Below are 18,881 nucleotides of genomic sequence, written 5' to 3'. Positions count from 1 at the left end.
TTCTGTTAAACACAAAGAAAGATATTTGGATGAATGTTAGCACCTGATAATTCTGGGGCACACTTGACTACCATTGTAGAAAAAACGATTGTATATTTTTTGTTCTGTTAAACACAAAAGAAGATATTTTGAAGAATTTAAGAAAACAAACAGTTCTGGGGTACCTTTGACTGCTAATCGACTACCCCAGAAATCTCAGTTGCTAACATTTCTTTTTCTGAAAATCTTGCTTTGCGTTTAACAGAACAACGAAATTTATACAGGCTTTGAACAACTTGAGGGTGAATAAATGATGACAGAATTTTCAGTTTTGGCTTGAGTATCCTTTTAACTCTTGTAACCAAATTGTAACAATTTGACAATTATTCTAAGTTATGTTACTCTAAAGCATGGGTCTTCAACCTTCAACTGCAAGGGGTCCGCTAATTACTGTTTTCACACAGGCAACTTTTTGTTAAAAATGTAAAGCATGGGTACAGAAATATTACAACCAATGTTGTCTTTAAGCTGCGCACATGCGCAGCCGCGCGGACTCATTGAAGCTCCCACGCAGTGCAATTTTAACCTGCGTGCGGACCATAACATCCATTCAGGCAGCAGAAGCAATAGAAGAAACGTTACATCTGCATCATAAAAAACCGGTAGGGTTAGAATCAGTGCATTCTCTGTCTCCCTTCCGATAAGTTCAGACGCATGAAAGGAGTTGGGTGAAAATAAAGTGCATTCTCATATATGTCTGAACTTCTGTTCAAATTTGTTAAAGCTGTAAACCTCTAATTTGACACAAATGACACCCCACCGCTTCTGCGTTGTAAACACTGATAAGTTGCCCCAAAAATAACGCGGACTTGCATGTTGGCTACTCTCCTTAGTCTGATTTGATGCTCTGCAGAAAAAACGTGTGAATTTTCATGTAACAGCCGCAACAATGCTGATCCACAAGAAAGACAACGGAGCTCATAATTATAAAATAGCGGTGTGTTCTGCACAGAGATGAGGAAGAAAAAAAGAATGAATGACACTTAATAAAACGGCCTGCTTTTACAACAGACTGAATAACATCTGCACTGATTACTTTTGCATCCAGTATCTCAACTAGAATAGTCTTTGCAACATTAACTAGGGTCAGTCATCTCATTGAAGCCTCATTTTATTAACAATAAAAATAATACACAGAAAAGTATGTATGTAATGCATAATAGTGTTAATGTAATTTCTTAACATAATATTGCTGTGACAATAGGGTTGTTTCTATAGCTCTGTTTACACATTTAGTATAAGGGGGTCCATGCTCCATGCATCTCTCATCTAAGGGGTCCTTGCCCCGAAAAAACGTTGAATACCCCTGCTCTAAAGTGTTAGATTGGTGAAATACAACAGTGATATTCTGAAAAGTGAGAGCTTTCTTTAGATAAATGGCTTATCTTTTGTGACTTTGTGTGATATATTACGAAATTGAGGGGAGGGTGTAGGGGGGTTTGAGAAGATAGACCTTATTATATTCCTTTCTGTAACATACATGTTAAATCAATGGGACTAGTAAGAAAGCCGAGGTGCTAAGCTTTCAAAAGATACCATGCATGTCTAGTTTTGTACTCCACAACATATACTGTAGATTTGATGATGCAATATTGGACCCGTGGGGGGTGGCAGTTTAAGAGGTTAAAGGGACATCTAAAGGTTGCAGAAGGAGAGGCGTTAAAAGGAAAAATGAAAGACACATCTAAACAAAATCATTGGAATAATTAATGCTTTTTAAACTTGTGCAATTAATTCATGGCTAAATGTATAATTGTTTCTAGGAAGAGAGTACGAGAAACAGAGATAAGAGCAAGCCCACATTTCTCCTAAAACTGTTGTGCTGTGAGCAGGACACATCGGACACATTCGGACGGTTGGAGACCAGCAGGAAGTTCAGGGGTTACTTACTTTCATCATTTCCCAGCCCGAACAAATTGAAAATGGTAAACAAACTGCCAGCACAAAATTTCAGCTTGTCACCTGGTTGTGCTTGCGGCCTGCTTTATTTTCTTATCAGTGGCATGCAGTTTCTCCTCAGCCAGCATTGTTTTGTGGTGAAGCGCATCGAGGCAGCTTGCTCTGGGACCACAGTCGCATGCCCCGCGGCTCAGGTGCACTTGGTGCTAATAATGTGGGTTTTAACCTCTGCTTCCTTTACATGCTCACAACCTTGGCGAAAATGGCCTGCTTCTCTCTCTCTCCCGGTCTTACACACGCACACACACACGCGCGCACACACGCACGCAAGCACACGCACACAATATTTGGTTTTGATAGCAACCTGATTTATCTTAGTCGTCCATGCCTGCATGTGTATAATCAAAGATTTAGAGAAAGCAGGAATGTAAATAAAGACAGTTAGTGGTCCTGCTCTATTTCTTTCACTTTCAGTGTCCCCCCACAGCGTCAATCGCTTTTACACTGTTTAGTCTGGTTTAGGCAATAAATGAGAGATCATTTATAAGAATGTTCTTCGGGTTAGCTACGTCTTTGCTTGTTCCATCTTGCTCCACGTGTCCCTGTTCCCCCACTGAAAAACCAGGCATATCTCTCTCTATGTTTCTGTCTACCCTTCCCTCTTTCCCTACCCTTCCCTGTCTCTCTCTAGCCTCACTGCTTCAGCCCCGGCCAACTCTGATTGATTTCACATCTGTCAAAAAAAAGCTTGGGCGAAAAATCTAATTAGGTTTCACAATGAGCAAAAAAGGGAGAGATGGCAGCGACATATGGCGTTTGCTTCGCAATTAGTATCTGTAAACACGGATTAGACATTAAAACGATGAAGGAGAGAACGGCCAGGCTGTTTCTGCCTATAATACCTTCTGTTCCAAAAGTCAAAGAGGGTGTCGGGGACTTGGATGACAATAGATCAATGCACTTTTAATGCAATTCGAAAAGGTGCACAACACTTTTTGGCACTCCTTCATTCCTTCCAATATGAACTGCGACAGAACATTCCTGAAAGAGAGTTTAGCGCATTTAAAACCACCTGCCATTCTCTGTGACACACATAAATTGGACGCTTGATTGATAGAATTTTGCCCATCACTCTTACCGAGCATCACAGACAGCCATTAGAGTATAGGAGAACAGAGATGAATCACTTCAGCCCTGAGTCAAGTGAAATTTACGGAGCAAACATCTTCAAATACCATTTTAATGGCTTACCTTTCCCAAGGACCTCTCTCTCCTTAAGGCTGTTTGGGCTGAGGCTTCAGAAGAGATGATTAAAAATTAATATTAGTTCAGGATTGACGGCAAACACCATTTGATGTGTGCCACAAAGGGGTTATAGGATTGTGGACTTTCGGATGGATTCACGGCCACAGGAGACCCAAGTTTATACTTTTGTGAAAAATGCTGGAGGGAAGATGAGATGAGGGTGGGTTGGGGGTTTGTTGGGGCAGGGGAGGGGGTGTGGGGTGGTTAGTTGAATGAAGGATAAATAGTGATGGTTGGAGTAAGTTTCATTTTAGTCGACCTTACACCTTTCTTCCGATGTGCTTTGTTGCAAAAAAAAAATGTATTTGTCCTGTTTTACTGAAGCGAATCAGCAAAAGATATGCTTGGAGAGATTAGAATACCTCTACATCGATAGTCATTGTGCCAACTTCAGCCAGCTTGGGTATTTCCTTGGTCTGAGCTCTGATGTAGCATCTTTGGTGCTTGGCAAAGCGGATTCCCATCATGCCCTTGAAAACACAAATTTTTATTATTTACATTTATGCATTTGGCAGTGTTTCCCCCCCCAAATGGCAGTGCTTTCAAGCTCTGTATTTCAGTTTGTGTACTTTTTGGCAACAAAACTCACCACCCAACACAGGAACACATTTTTATAGCATTTAAAGATATTTTTGTATGCTTTTATTGCACAATTGGTTACACTTTACAATAAGGTTCCATTTCTTACTTGATATGCACTAATAATGAACAATAATGAATCAACATTTTCTATTTTCTTAATAAAACTGGCTAATGCACAGTGAACTAACATGAATGAAAAATAAACAATTGTATAAACTAACAACATCAAACAAATGCAGTAAAACTAACTAAAGCACCAGGAACCATTTTCCAGCCAAAGAAAGATGATCTGTCTACAGTCTTTAGCCAACAGAGAGGTATAGCCTGCTCTTAAAGCCATGATTATATGTAGGCAAAAACCATTGATTTACAGCACTTATGCTCTGTGTTGCGAAGCTAATCTGTGTGGTGAAGTGAAGAGCTTATTTTCTTGAAAGCCGATGGTCTGCCATACACAATTCGTTGCTTTAAACGTCTGCAGAAATGTCTAAAGAAAGGTCTGGGTTTCTCACTACCTGAAAGTATTCTTCCAGGGAAATAAAGCCTATCACATTACAGACTCTTCACTCAGAAGGATAAAGAATATCTCAATATGGTCAGCAATACATTTGCTCTCATTTTTCTGTTGTATGTTGTTATATAGCGCAGGTCTGACATGGTTTTGCTATATTAATGGAAGCATCTTTGGTAAATCTGTTTCACTGCAGCATAAAACATTTTATCTCCCGTGCTCTCATTACCTCCGTTAAACTGTGTTCCAACAGCATACTGCGATTGCCATTTTCACCTAAGCTCATCAGTTAGAAAAACAGCCGTATGTTATGAGAGGAGTGGAAAAGTGCATTGTTTGTGCCTAAAATGATTGTGACAAATTGCTCTTCAATTTCTGGTAATGGCTTGCTTTTACACGCAAGATGGACCTTATCTCCTGATGAAATGCATTTATTGCTGAGCCCGGTCAACTGGAAAATGGAGAGACTCTTCATTAGATGGATAAAAATAGGAAAGGGATGTGATTTAAGAAAGAGTGTTGAAGTACAGGTTTGCCATTAGCCAGATTAAATGTGTGCATGCTCTGAGACAGCTTTCCGGCTGAACAATTATTCGATTGGAAGCACCCAATGATGTAATTGGCAGAGGGGGCTGGGTGCCGATGCCCCAGTCATTGGCACATTACTTGTATGTGGGCACACCTGTTCCTCCAGCGCAGGTATTGGCTTGGGATGCAACAAATGCTGCTTCCCGGATGCGGGTGAAATCAACGGCTGGAGCTAAATTGATTTGGCAATGAAGAATCGCTATTAACGACATTACTACATCTAAGATCAGACTTAATCTGTGTCTGGGAAACTGACCCTTGCAGCATACGGTTTCTGTGTTGGGAAATCATAAACAGACTTTGACTTTGTTAAAAAGTAACAAGGGCTCTTTATGGATCTCTCTTAGCGTCAAATGGGTGTCAAGACGGCTTATCTTGTCTGTTTAGGACAAACAAAGCATTGCTATTCATCATGCTGATGGACCGAGACGGTGATTATTGATCAAATCACTTTAGACATTCCTCTCAGCAGCTTTGTAACTGTTTTTTGACTATAACATTGGAGATCACGTTTTCAGAAATGCTTTGCTTTAATTTCCCAAATTCATGGACACCTATTACATTTCTTGCTGTCTCTTATTCTCTCTTTCACTCTCTATTTATATATATTTATTCTCTTTTCCCCTTGTGCTGAAGGATACTTTATAGCGTTTGGTTTATAACAGTCTCCTTGGTTCCCTTTCTGTCGGTCTCTCGATGTTGTGTCGAGCCGACAGATGGGGTTCGCTCTTGAGAACCTATCAACTTCTGACTAGTTTAGAAAAGGCCAACGAAATTGGCGAATGAAATTTGCATGCCGGACTCCGCCCCCAGATATCCGAGTATAAAAGGGAGACGGCGTGCTGCATTCATTCACCTTTTGTTCTTCGGAGCCTTCACACTGATCGACTTCGAGACTTCAAACTCTACGCCGAATTACTGCTGGAATCTTACGACGTGGTGCAGCGGACGGTCCCTTCCTGCAGCGACTTCCCCTGGGCGTCTCGCAGTGCCAGAAGTGTTCGAGTGTTTTTCTCTAAAAGAGCAAATTTGACGAGATGTCTCTTGCAGCATCGGGGGGTGACATACTGCCATCCGACTCAGATGATTCCTCGGGCTCCCTCCCTCGGGGGGTCGCTCCCAGGAAGAAGCGGACGTCGAAATGTCAGCCATGCTTTCCCGGGCCACCGTGAGCGTTGGGTTGCAGTGCCCGCACTGCCTGTCCCAGAGCTCGCGGCTGGCTACATGGTGCCCCGCCCCCAGTGCTGTGTTTTCCGGAAGTGCATGAGGAACTTAGTAAGACCTGGAACGCCCCCTTTCCGGGACGTTTCACGTCAAACAAAGTTCTGTCACCCTCTCTTCCCTCGAGGGTGAGACAGTTCAATTCAATTCAATTCAATTTTATTTATATAGCGCTTTTCACAATGTGCATTGTTCCAAAGCAGCTTTACAGGAGCAAATAAGAAAAACACAGAAAGGTAAAACACAGCACAGTGCATGGTGTTTATAGGCAAAAGCAGAAGCGGCCCTCATGGGAAAACCCCAGGGAGATCGAGGCTACCATCGGGCCTGACCCCAGCCACATCGCTGGGGGATCGGATAGGGACGGTTACTGCCCCGTCTCACCATCTGCTGGCCCCCTCCATTACAGCCGCTCATTACAGCCGCTCCCACTCTCGGCACGACAGTGGACGGCAACTCGACATTGCGCCATGGCGAAGCGCACACGTTGAGTATAAACACCAGCCCTCAGCACTCTCAGTCAGACAGTGCGTTGAGCTGCGTAAACGCCAGGCAGGAAAAACAGCACAGCCGATCTCCTCCCCGGGGGCCCTCCCCCGGCAAGGGATCCGTATTGCTGGCCATCGAACCAGCCCCCGCGAGGACTATGAAGCAGTCAAACCCCTAGTCCCCCTGTCTCGGTTCCTGGGAGCCTGGCTTCGGCTTCCCAGGCAGTCAGGTTGGCTAGGGAGGACGAACCGTCTCGGCTACGCGATCCAGTTCGCCAGATGGCCGCCCAAGTTTCGGGGCATCCTCTCTACAACAGAGGCAAGGATGCGCCCGGGCTTTGGGCCGAGGTCGCCACCCTTCTGGCGAAGGGAGCGATCGAGCCCGTCCCACCAGCCGAGATGTTCAACGGGTTCTATAGCTCGTACTTCATTGTCCCAAAGAAAGAGGGGGGGCTGCGCCCCATCCTAGATCTGCGTGTCCTGAACAAGCACCTACACAAGCTGCCGCTCAGGATGAGCTGATGTCAGGATTGGTTCATGGCAATCGACCTGAAGGACGCGTACTTTCATGTCTCGATCCTCCCTCGTCATCAGCCGTTCCTATGGTTCGCTTTCGAGGGGCGGGCATATCAGTACAGGGTCCTCCCCTTCGGTCTTTCCCTGTCTCCACGTGTCTGTACGAAGATTGTGGAAGCCGCCCTCCTTCCCCTCAGGGAAAGAGGTGTGCGGGTACTGAACTATCTCGACGACTGGCTAATCTTGGCACACTCACGAGATCTGTTGTGTACACACAGGGACCTGGTGCTCCGGCACCTAGATCGGTTGGGGCTACAGGTCAACTGGGAAAAGAGCAAAATCTCCCCTGTGCAGAGCATCCTCTTTTTCGGTATGAAACTTGATTCTGTCTCCATGACAGCACGACTGACTACAGAATGCGCCCAGTCAGTGTTGAACTGCCTGAAGCTTTTCAGGCAGTCAGCGGTCCCCCTGAAACAATTTCAGAGGCTCCTGGGATACATGGCATCCTCGGCGGGGGTGGTCCCCCTCGGGTCGATGCACATGCCACCGCTCCAACACTGGCTACAGAGTCGGGTTCCTTGGAGAGCGTGGCACACCGGCAGCAGGCGTATGGTCATCACGCCTTTCTGCTGACGCACTCTAACCCCCTGGTCTCCCATGACCTTTTTGCGGACAGGGGTCCCCCTAGGGCAGGGTCAAGGCACGTCGTAGTGACGACGGATGCCTCCCTGCAGGGTTGGGGTGCCGTGTGCAACAGGCACGCAGTGTCGGGGCGGTGGACGGGCCCCTGCCTGCGTTGGCATATCAACTGCCTAGAGTTGTTGGCTGTGCTACTTGCACTGAGGAGGCTACAACCTCTCATGCAGGACAAGCACGTGCTGGTCCTGTCGGACAGCACAGCTGCCGTGGAGTATATCAATCGTCAGGGTGGCATTCGCTCACGGCAGCTAACACGACTCGCCCGGCGCCTCCTCCTCTAGAGTCAGCAGGTGATCAGCTCCCTGCGAGCCACACACATCCCAGGTGTCCTGAACCAGACAGCCGATGCGCTCTCTCATCAGTCGACGCCTCGCGGAGAGTGGCGACTCCATCCCCGCGCAGTCCGGCTCATTTGGGAGAAGTTCGACCAGGCACAGGTGGACCTGTTTGCCTCCCCTGACTCCACCCATTGTCCGCTTTGGTACTCCCTGACCGAGGCACCCCTCGGCACGGATGCCCTTGCGCACAGCTGGCCGCGGGACAAGCGGAAGTACGCCTTCCCCCCAGTGAGCTTCATTGCACAGACCCTGTGCAATGTCAGGGAAGAGGAGCATCAAGGGGTACTAGTTGCGCCTTACTGACCCAACCGGACTTGGTTCTCAGAGCTGGTGCTTCTGACCACAACTCCCCCCTGGCCGATCCCCCTGGTGAAGGACCCCCGGAACTTCTATGTCTGGACGGGATGAGGAGATCCTGAGTGGCCCACCCCCAGTGGTTGGGACATCACTCAGTCTAGGGCGGCCACTAGGTGGCTATATGCCTATAAGTGGTGCCTCTTCTCGTCCTGGTGATCTTCTCGAAGAGAAGACCCGTGGAGTTGCTCGATCGGGAACGTGCTGTCCCTTCCTCAAGAGAGACTGGAGAGTAACCTCTCCCCCCTCCACACTGGGAGTGTATAACCATACCCATACCCTCTTGTGACCTAGGTGGCGGGCCTCAAGAGGCCCCCCCCTTCGAGCCCCTCGGAGCTGCCGCTCTTTCTCACCTCACAATAAAGTCGGCTCTCCTGATGGCGCTCACCTCCAAGAGGGTAGGGGACCTACAAGCACCCTCTGTGTCCACAGATTGCCTAGAACTCAGGCCCGGTGATTCTCACGCTATCCTGAGACCCCGGTCCGGCTACGTGCCCAAAGTTCCCACCACTCCTCCTAGAGATTAGGTGGTGAGCCTGCAGACGCTCCCCCACCGTAACCCCATCCGTGTTGTGTCCAGTACGCGCACTGCTCCTCTACTTGGACCGCATGCAGAGCTTCAGAAGCTCTGAGCAGCTCTTTGTCTGTTTTGGAGGTCAGCAGAAGGGGAGGGCTGTCTCCAAACAGAGGTTGGCGCACTGGATCGTGGATGCCGTCGCTACGGCATACCAATCTCAAGATCGCCCCTGCCCGTTAGGAGTGAGCCACACTCCTCATGGGCACTGGCTCAGGGCGCCTCTCTGGCAGACATCTGCAGAGCTGCGGGTTGGGCTACGCCCATCACCTTCGCGAGGTTCTACAACCTACGCATGGAACCGGTGTCAGCCCGCATCCTGCAGGGCAACATGTAGGACCGGCAGCCGGTAGGGCGTAAGCCTGCGAAAGCCCTTCCCCCTTCCTCTAGGGGGATCAGTGGCTATTTACGCCTCCCTTCTTTCCCCACTGGGTAAAGAACAGGCATTCCATCCATCACTAAGCACCTCCTGGGGGGCAGGCTGGGCAGAGCAGCCCTGCCCCCTTAGGCCGGGTAACAGTTGAGTTATCTACCACATAGCTCTAACCGGACCTAGTGCTCCAGACGTGGTAACCCCCCCCCGTGGGCGGTTCCGTCTGATGTATCCTCATGAATGGTTCCCACCTCGGCAACCCATGACCTCCCTAGGTGGACCTCCACCTTGCAGTTAACTGCTTCAGTCCGCACATTTTCCCATGAGTTCTCCGCTGATGGTGAGACCATGTGGTGTCTCCACTAATTACTCCCTATGGTAGGCAGTGGTCTCTGTAGCGTTTTCCCCCCAGGGGGGAGTAATGCTTACCCAGTGGCCCCTACGGTGCCGGGCGGATTCTTGCTGTTAGAGAATCAAGGCCTCCGCCAGTGACGGCCGGTGGCAGGGGCTTCCCACATTTTCTTCAAAAGCTCTGGGACCCCCTACCTCTCCACTGGACGGTTACAATTTCGTGCTAGCGCTCACATCTGACTCGCCCAGGCCAGTCAGTGTCGCTCCGCTAGAGATTGTGATGCGGCACAGCGCTGTGGCGTTTTCCATAGGAACCCCATCTGTCGGCTCGACACAACGTCGAGAGACCGACAGAAAGGGGACGTCTTGGTTACGGATGTAACCTCTGTTCCCTGATGGAGGGAACGAGACGTTGTGTCCTTCTTGCCACAACGCTGGCTGCCCGCCGCAGCGGTCGAGGGATGCTCAGGCTCCTCAGACCACAAAGGTGAATGAATGCAGCACGCCATCTCCCTTTTATACCCGGATATCCGGGGGCGGAGTCCGGTATGCAAATTTCATTCGCCAATTTCACTGGCCTTTTCTATACTAGTCAGAAGTTGATAGGTTCTCAAGAGCGAACCCCATTTGTCGGCTCGACACAACGTCTCGTTCCCTCCATCAGGGAACTGAGGTTACATCCGTAACCAAGACATTTTTCCTCCAAGCTGCTGTTGTTGATTTCTCATCATTTTTTGTTTCTAGAGGATGCTCGGGGTAGCTGTCTGAAACAATAGAGAAAGGCGTTTGATTGTGTTTCTCTCTGCATTATCACTGCATTTCCATTCACGGGATGTAGCCTAAGGGAGACGGTTTGTAGTTTTAGTGTGTGTAATGACTTGCAACATCCCTCTTTCAGAAAAATCAATTCCAAAGTCTGAGCCAACCGTCAGTAGAAGTTACAGGAAGTGCAGAAGAAAGCTTGATGCTCGAACTCCCTTTTCATTTGAATCAGCATGTGATTTAAATGATTTTACCTATTCGCTTGTTTTGTAGTTTCCCATGGCAATGCATCGAATGAAACTAATCTCTTTTGTAGCTCTACTCCACTGACCACAGTAATTTAGGAAGATGAGGCCAGCAACAAGTGCGTGAATGTTGATGTGAGATGTCATTGCAGCAGATTCCTTTCGCTTAGCGCAGTGATTTTCAAGAGATTCAGTATCATCATTCCGACAAAGAAAATACTCTCTGTTTTGACAGCAGTCCTTCGGCTGAGCTGCGGATTATGAGAATGTGAATTACGTCACTACAAAAATATTTTGGACGTTTGTGAAACCCCCTTACGTTCTTGAAGTCATGCACCTCCAAGACCTCATCTGTACCATTTCCCATCTTGAATGTTTCGAAGAGCTGGGCAGGATGGATTTCCATCATGCTTTCAGTCTCCTTTTCATCCAGTACAGCTTTATATTGATGGTCATACACCTGTTGAGAGACGCACAACACAACAAACTACGTTTACAGCGTGCTACCATGGCATGTTTCAATCTGCAATTTTCTGTGTAAAAGTGAAAGATTTTGGACACATAAGCTGTAGTCTTAAAATTGTATGTATTTTCCTGCAGACTTTATGTCTTGGTTTTGAACAGTATTATTGAGTTTTTCACATAAGAGTTCTGTGGTTTTGAGCCTATGCAATGGAAGTCAACGGAGATTCATCAAACATTCATCAAAATGTTTTCTTTTGTGTTCTGCAGAAGTCATATAGGTTTGAAATGACATGAGGGTGAGTAAACGATGGAAGAATTTTCACTGTTGTGTGAAACATCCCTTTAATATGGAGTAACTTACATATTAGACACAATAGACTGTTTTTGCTCTTTTGATGTAAATAGTAAATGTAAATAGTTTCAAACTGTTCTCTTCAGCTCGTTTTCACATTTAAAACTCAAGAAACTTTATTAAAATATTTTTAGAAAATTATTCCGTTATGTTTCAAATAAATGCCATTTGCATTGATCTATTGTTATGTACGCAATGGCATTCATGCATTTTTAAATGGGGTGCCTGGAAAACGTTGAATGCATTGCACTTTCTCAAACTATAAAGTTTTTTTTTGATAATGCTTCATATTGGTTCGCTCAATACAACACAATGATGCTTGTCCTCAGGTACCTGCAACAGCAAGATGACCGCACATTATGATTCTGTCCTTATTCCTCATTAAGAATCATGCCTGTGTCAAAGCCAGTCAGTGCACACGGTTGTTTAGACTGACAGCCAGCATGACTACAGCCTCTGTTAATGAATAGGATCTGGCAGTCGCCTTCAGTCAGTATGTAAGTATGCTTCAAGTAGACTCAACAAATGTCTGATTCGTCTGATTGTCTGAGGTCTTGGAAGCATTAAACGCTGCCATACCCCGGAGCGCTGCTGTTTATCTCGGCTTTTTCCTAAATGCTGTTTCTGGGCATGCATGGGTGGATCTCTTCTGTCTACAAAAATGATTCATGCCCACCAGCCCAAAACCTTGCTATTAATATTTATGTGTGTGTTGTGTTATGATGAGAAATTACATCGCTGAGCTCACCCTCATCTGTCTCAGTAGCGATTCTGAGTAATATGTTATGCTTAGACATACGGCGAAAGATGCACGCGCACACACGCACAAATACAATACTGCATTAAGATTAATGTCACAAATCAACGCTTTTTCTGATTATTAAAGTGTTTTATGCAGTGTAGCACAGAGCAGTAAACACATCATTTAATAGTAACTTGTTTCTCTGCGCTGCTGTGGAGGCTTGTAATGTATTGAAATGAGCTTGAATGTAACTTTTGCACGACTCTGGAATTGGTATTCATCTGTATACAGAAAGGAAGTTATTTAAGAACAGATGATAGCAGAACTGACGCCCACCATGCGTTCTGAGGTGAATGAAATATTAAAGCAACAGGCCATGAGAGGATATGCATTAAAGTGATTTTACAACAGGTAAGGGGTGTTCTTCAATGTTCAATAAGCAGTTAAATGTATCAGTTATTATTGGAATAAACAATTTATTTCACCATTTTATATAGTTCATTAGTCTAACAGCAGGCAGTTTGCTGTTGCTAGGTAACACATCAACTTGGTGCATTAATACAAATGTGTTTGTAGTCATTTAAAACGGATTAAATGCCAATTTCTAGTTTAGAAATCTAAACCTTTTATAAAATATTGTTATATTCTTCAGAATATTGTTATATAGTTCAAAGGACTAATTTTGTTAATACAATTCTGTCTTGATTTCTAGAAACCCGAGAACATTCAAAGCTACTGAAGAGCTCCTATCAAATGAAATCACTGAGCTTTGATTTCTATTGATGCTGCTTTGCTGTATTAGGACAAACCCTAAAGACTTTTTCTTGACCAAGATTAACCCAATTTAAGCTTGTACTCTCATTGAAAAAAATATTCTATATATCTATTATGAGGCTACCTTGAGCGTCGCATTGATTTGCGTGGTAAGGTTTGTTTTTTTCAAACATCAGAGGCTCAATAGTCCTAGGACCATCATGCTAGGTTTAAATATTTCCTGGCTGGTTTAAATATTTTTATTTTTAATTTACTGCATTAATATACTGTATATACAATCCATATGAAATTATGAAGAATGTGCAATTGAATGCCTCAGTTTCCACTATTCACAATACAAAAATAAAAATGTAAGCGTTCAACTTCAAAAGATGCTTAAAACCATTCTTTTGAAATTAACTTTACAGTAAGGTTGTATTTGTTAACATAAGTAACAATCTAACTGTAAGCAATATCGTTTTTCAGCATTTAGTAATCTTAGGCCATGTTAGTTAATGCAAATACAATTGTTCATGTTAGTTCACTGTGCATTGACTAATGTTAACTTGTTTTTAAAAAGTAGTAGTAAATGCTAAAATTAACATAAATAAATGAATCCATTTTTAATTTATGTTAGTTAATTCATTAACAAATGTTAACAAATGTTAACAAATACAACCTTATTGTAAAGTGTCACCCAACAAACTATATTGTCCACATACGTCTGTATGTTTTTTACAATATTGATTTACTTAGTTTGTATCAAAACAAAAGAAAAGAGCTATATTACTGGACATGGAAAATGTAATTTTGTATCCCTGAGAGATCATAAAAATGTACTGTCAGGTTCACGGTCTGCTCAAGATATATTGTTAAAAGCTTCCCTAGTGCCTAGACCTTGAGCTCTCGATTTCTGCCGAAACTCATTACATTCATAAAGAAGGCATTTGAGAATTTTGAGTTTTGGTTTACATTATTGCAGGAATGTCTTGTGACCACCACAGGAGATGATTTTATTCAGACACTATACTGTATGCATTCACAACTGAATTAGATTACTTCCCGTTGATGCCACCTGGCTTTAATAGACTTTGAGCGCTTATGACGGATAACATATGGAGCTCTCTTGTTTACTTCTTTTCATCTCCTAGATGTCTCTAAGGTGGTCTTCACCCTGCATACAGTGGCCCTCGGGACACCCACCCTGAGGAAAATTAATAACAGACAAGGAAGCCAATGAAGTCTGAGAGTGGTTTACATCATCAAGCCCTACCGGTCCCCTGAGGGTTCCTGTTAAAGGTTGTCCAGACACTGTCACAGGTGAGTAGAGAAGAGAGGAGAGAGGCTCGTATGCTCATGACAGCGTGTCCCCGTGTTGTCCTTCAGGGCCTGGAGATATGACCACCCGTCAGAGTGCAACATGATGGCTGTCATTCAGAAATGAGACAATGGCTTTGCTTGTTCCGCTCCCCTGCTAAAACAGGACCTGACAGATACCAGGGTCACCCTCATTGTCATATTAGGGCGAGCTATCCTTGCTCAGCAGTTAGTACACGGCAGCATGTGAGTGAGTTGTTTTTTCACAGTGTGTGAATACCCATATTTCACCCAGAATTGTTATTTTATTTCTGTTGGTAATGGGTTTCGTGTTCTAGGAGTGAGAAATCCATCAGACAGATGGATGCTGACAGATGCCACCCAAAGAAATATACACTAACTGGCTTTTACTTGGCGGCCGTATCGTTACAGCTGTAGGTTTGAAAGCGAAAGCTTCAGCTCTGGTTTGCTTGCAACAAGCCACCAGAAACCTGTTTTGTGAATTATCTGCATGGTTTGCAGTCCTCTTCCAACTGCCTCTCTTCAGCAACCTCGCTCTCCACACACTCCCTGCGCTCCCTGTGAATGATGATTTAACAACTACTATTCACATGGGTAGTCACATGAGCAGAGCAAATTCCTCCCCGGGGTTGAGCTCCCTGCTGAAATGTTGTTATGAGAGGGTTTTTTTCCTCCTCTGACTTTCCTATCTCTTTTCCCACATTTTCTTGTGAAAAGTAGTACATTATTCCTACAGATCGAAAGCGAACACAGCTGCGACTGTCACAACAACCCCCGGAGCAACACTGCTACTCTTACTCGTACAACTTCCCATACTGACGTTGGTTTCTTTTGCCATTAAGAAAATTAAAGACGCACTTTGTGCGATCGGCAGCCTGCCTTTTATCTCACAGAAAAGATGAAGAGACACTAGTGCGTGAGCCATAATGAAAGCCAAACAAGGTTAATTCTTGAAAAGATGAGACGCCCTGAAGGAAAGAAGCAAAGTCTATTGCTGAAAAATGAAGATCCCCTCAGGAAATAACTTTCCCAGATCAGTAGGAGACAGCGTAAATGGCTTTCACATGTGGCCAAGGCATGTCAAAAGCCACTGTGTGAGTTACCATGCGGTTATTATTCTAGGAATTAAGTGATATTCTCATTTCGGCGCGCACTAAAGATAATAATTCGCCCATTGGTGGGCTCTTCATTACAGCCCTGATCTGGCCTGACTTCATTTTATCTGCTCTGAATGGCCCAGATAACAGCGGGTTCATTTCCATCGTGCGTCCACATCTGTGAAATGCAAATGGTGTTCCTGTTCCATTTATTTGTCCCTTCAAGAGCCCCAGACATCAGGTATTACCGCAGACCGCTCACAGTGTTTGTACTTGGTGTGGGCACAAAGACAAATATAACTTTTTGCTGTTTTGAGACAAAGGAATTATGGAAGTAGACACTGATGATAAGACTTGACAAGCTGTATGGCCATTACAGTTAAGATAAATGGGAGGAGAATGCTTTCAGGGCTGCCAGATGCCTTTAGGGCAGCATCTGGAGGTGTCCAATGAAGACAAGCGGGTGCTTTCTAACAGATGCGGTTTTGAAAATGGGATAACCATGGTCACTAGCTAGTACAGTATTACTGGATGACATTTATTCCTTAAGGAATTTGTGCTTTTTCAACATTAATTATATTTGTTGGGTTATAGTTTATCATTTAAAAAAAAGCTTCACACGGCAGTGGGTCTGCATCTATCTATATTTGTTTCTGAAGTCAGCCGAGGTCTCAATAGCTCTGTGACCTAGCAGCAAAGCTTAACCATAAAGGTCTTATTTGTTCAAATGAAAGACCAAGCATGAAAGACACATCTGAAAGTAATAACTACATCTGATGAGATTTTAGAATACAGGCTTGTTATTCTGGTATGTTTAATTGGAACTATATACTGTATATATAGGAACCTCCAAAGAGAAGGCCAACGGCATCTAGGCGTTTTGTGCCTCTTTGAGTTCTTATTATAGCTCTGTCAACAGAGCTGAAATCAACATTCGTTTTGCCAAAAATCCATTGCTAGAAAAAGAAATAGTGTCCCGTGCAGACATTTCGTTTGCACAACAGAAAGCGTATGAATCACTACTTGTCCATGACTAGCAGTTGTAATGTGCCAGACAAATATAAACAATGAAAAGCGGCGGCACTCAACATAATACAAATCACATTAGTGCACACAGAGTGATGCAATAACGCAGAACATATTTCTCAACGTTAGCCCTGATGCGGGCAATACAAACGTAATTACATGCCATAATTCACGTTCTAGAAGAAAGACTGTGAGAATTGTTAAATTGACTTAAATGCCTCTTTATAGTTCCTTAAATAGAACTGGACTCTGTGTGGAATTTTAAATGCATAATTGCAAGGCATTATGAAGGAATTTCACCAACTGTTAGCATGGGAGTTACAAGCTCATTCTCTGTATTTATACACCAAAGGTTTACTAAGAATTCCTTCAAAGGCAAGGGTCCCCACACGTCTGATTCACCTCTCCCCTTCCGTAGCGAGGGGGGCGTAATGACCCACTTTCACCGCCTGGATCCCCTGCGACTCTCTATCGTTTACCACGTATGACCACCTTGCTGTGGTCGACTCGCATCCGCGGCTGCTTTTAATTTGCCGGGCACCGTAGTCCCTTTCTTCAGAGCCAACGCATACATGACTAATCGCACCAGCCATTTTAAACAACTTGAGCTCTCGCTGGCGATAAATCATTTTGATATGAGCTACTGTGCGGGTAATAGAGCTATGTTCAGGAGGGGGGAACCGTGGAGCATTGGGAGCAATTGCGCTTTCTCCCTAGTCAGCATGCAATCGTAAGGCAAGCTCAGGGACTGGGACGTCATGGTTTGATTTTCAACACATTGTTTGCTTTTATGATGTGTTGAAAATCAACAAACAGCCCGATGGCATTCAAAATCCTCCTTTGCTAGGATTTGTTTCATGTTGTTGGGTTAACTCACACTTACCTGGGATAACTTTGACAATAAAGGGATTACAAAATGGTTTTGATATGTTTAGCTTAGTTGTGGAGGTGTGCAGGTTTAACATTAGACATAGAGATATTTGTACAGTATTTCTTCCTTTTCAGAGACATTGCTTTCACTTCACCGTCGCTTCCAACAGTTGTCTCGAAGGAAATAACTAAAGTCTTTTTTAACAGGACGAAAGAACACTTTCAGGACATTGGGTGATGCAACGCTCCCAAGCTTCAGCTCGCAACTGTGATTGATATCTCTGTGCTGTAGGGGGGAAGCGACTGAAGTGAAGTTTATAAATAAATCCAAGAGGTGACAAAAGATCTTCCCAAGCATTTTGGTGAGTCTCTTGTACTTTTTTTGCTTGTTTTCTCTCATTGCCTTGCAGGCACGCTTGGGTTTGGATGACAGCTAGCCATGCGAAAAACACACAAGGATTTCTGTAGTTGATTGTTCCTTTGAATGCCTGTGCAGTGTAAGAATGCAGGCCAATCTTCTGTCATAATAGGACACGGGATAGCGCATGAAATATTCATCAAAGCTGCTCAGGTACTTCTTTGCGAATGTAAAACATATTTCACACGGCCAAATATAGAGCTAAATGCCCATTGAAGGACCGTCAGAGCCATCCAGCCACAAAGGATGTCACCTCTACCGCAAAAAGAGACAGAGAGAGAGAGAGAGAGGGCGCGTTGACCCTGATTGTTACTCAGACTCACTCAAAATGATTAAATTGACTGAAGACATTCAATACTCCTGTGGCTAAGTGGCATTCAGATGCAGACTGCGAGAGTAAATTCTCTTGTGTTTTCAAGCTTTCAGACGCCCAGGATAATTTGATGAACAGCATTAGCCGCTAATGAGAACAGAAATATAGCTTGGCTGAAGAGAACTATTAGAGAGCTGTTTTCATTTAAAACCACCCACTAGTGTCCAGAAACTAAAGGTTTTCTCAGAGAACGGCCATTTTAGTTCGCTAATTGTTATGAAAATTTAATGAAAAATAACCAGCAGATGTGTTAACCGGACTGCTACCTCACACTGAACTCTCAACAATGTCGGGTATAGAGAATAGAAAATGGCGATCGGACAACATCATTTCCCACCTAAAAGTATTTATTTTGCAAACTTCAATTTGTTCAAAACGTATCTCATAGGAACCCTTGACTTGAAAGTAGAATATTACTTATCTGACACTCCATCCTGCAATGTGGCAAACAGGGAGACCCGAGGCAGGCAATGAGACCAGAAAGAGCCCTGCAAATGCTCGGCTCTGCTCTTAAAGTGTTTTTTCAGGCATTACTGCTGCCTCAAAGCCCCAGTGATGGGAGTCATAATGCATCGCTCGCATAGTAACAATGTTCTACT

The 18,881-nt window shown here is 44.5% G+C and overlaps 1 protein-coding gene across 1 annotated transcript in view; it reads right to left on the bottom strand.

Annotated features, from left to right (window-relative positions):
• The window catches only part of tnmd (tenomodulin), a 36,478-nt gene that overhangs the window by 8,670 nt on the left and 8,927 nt on the right, over positions 1–18,881 (bottom strand). The window contains exons 3-4 of the mRNA XM_057349553.1: positions 11,168–11,308; positions 3,606–3,713 (exon numbers count right to left, since the gene is read on the bottom strand). Of these exons, the coding sequence (XP_057205536.1) occupies positions 3,606–3,713; positions 11,168–11,308 (249 nt within the window). The remainder of the gene's footprint in view (positions 1–3,605; positions 3,714–11,167; positions 11,309–18,881) is intronic.

This window comes from Triplophysa rosa, linkage group LG13 (assembly GCF_024868665.1).
Source record: "Triplophysa rosa linkage group LG13, Trosa_1v2, whole genome shotgun sequence".
NCBI lineage: Eukaryota > Metazoa > Chordata > Actinopteri > Cypriniformes > Nemacheilidae > Triplophysa > Triplophysa rosa.
The sequence above is the reverse complement of the archived record's forward strand: the minus strand, read 5'-3'. Positions and strand labels throughout refer to the sequence as shown.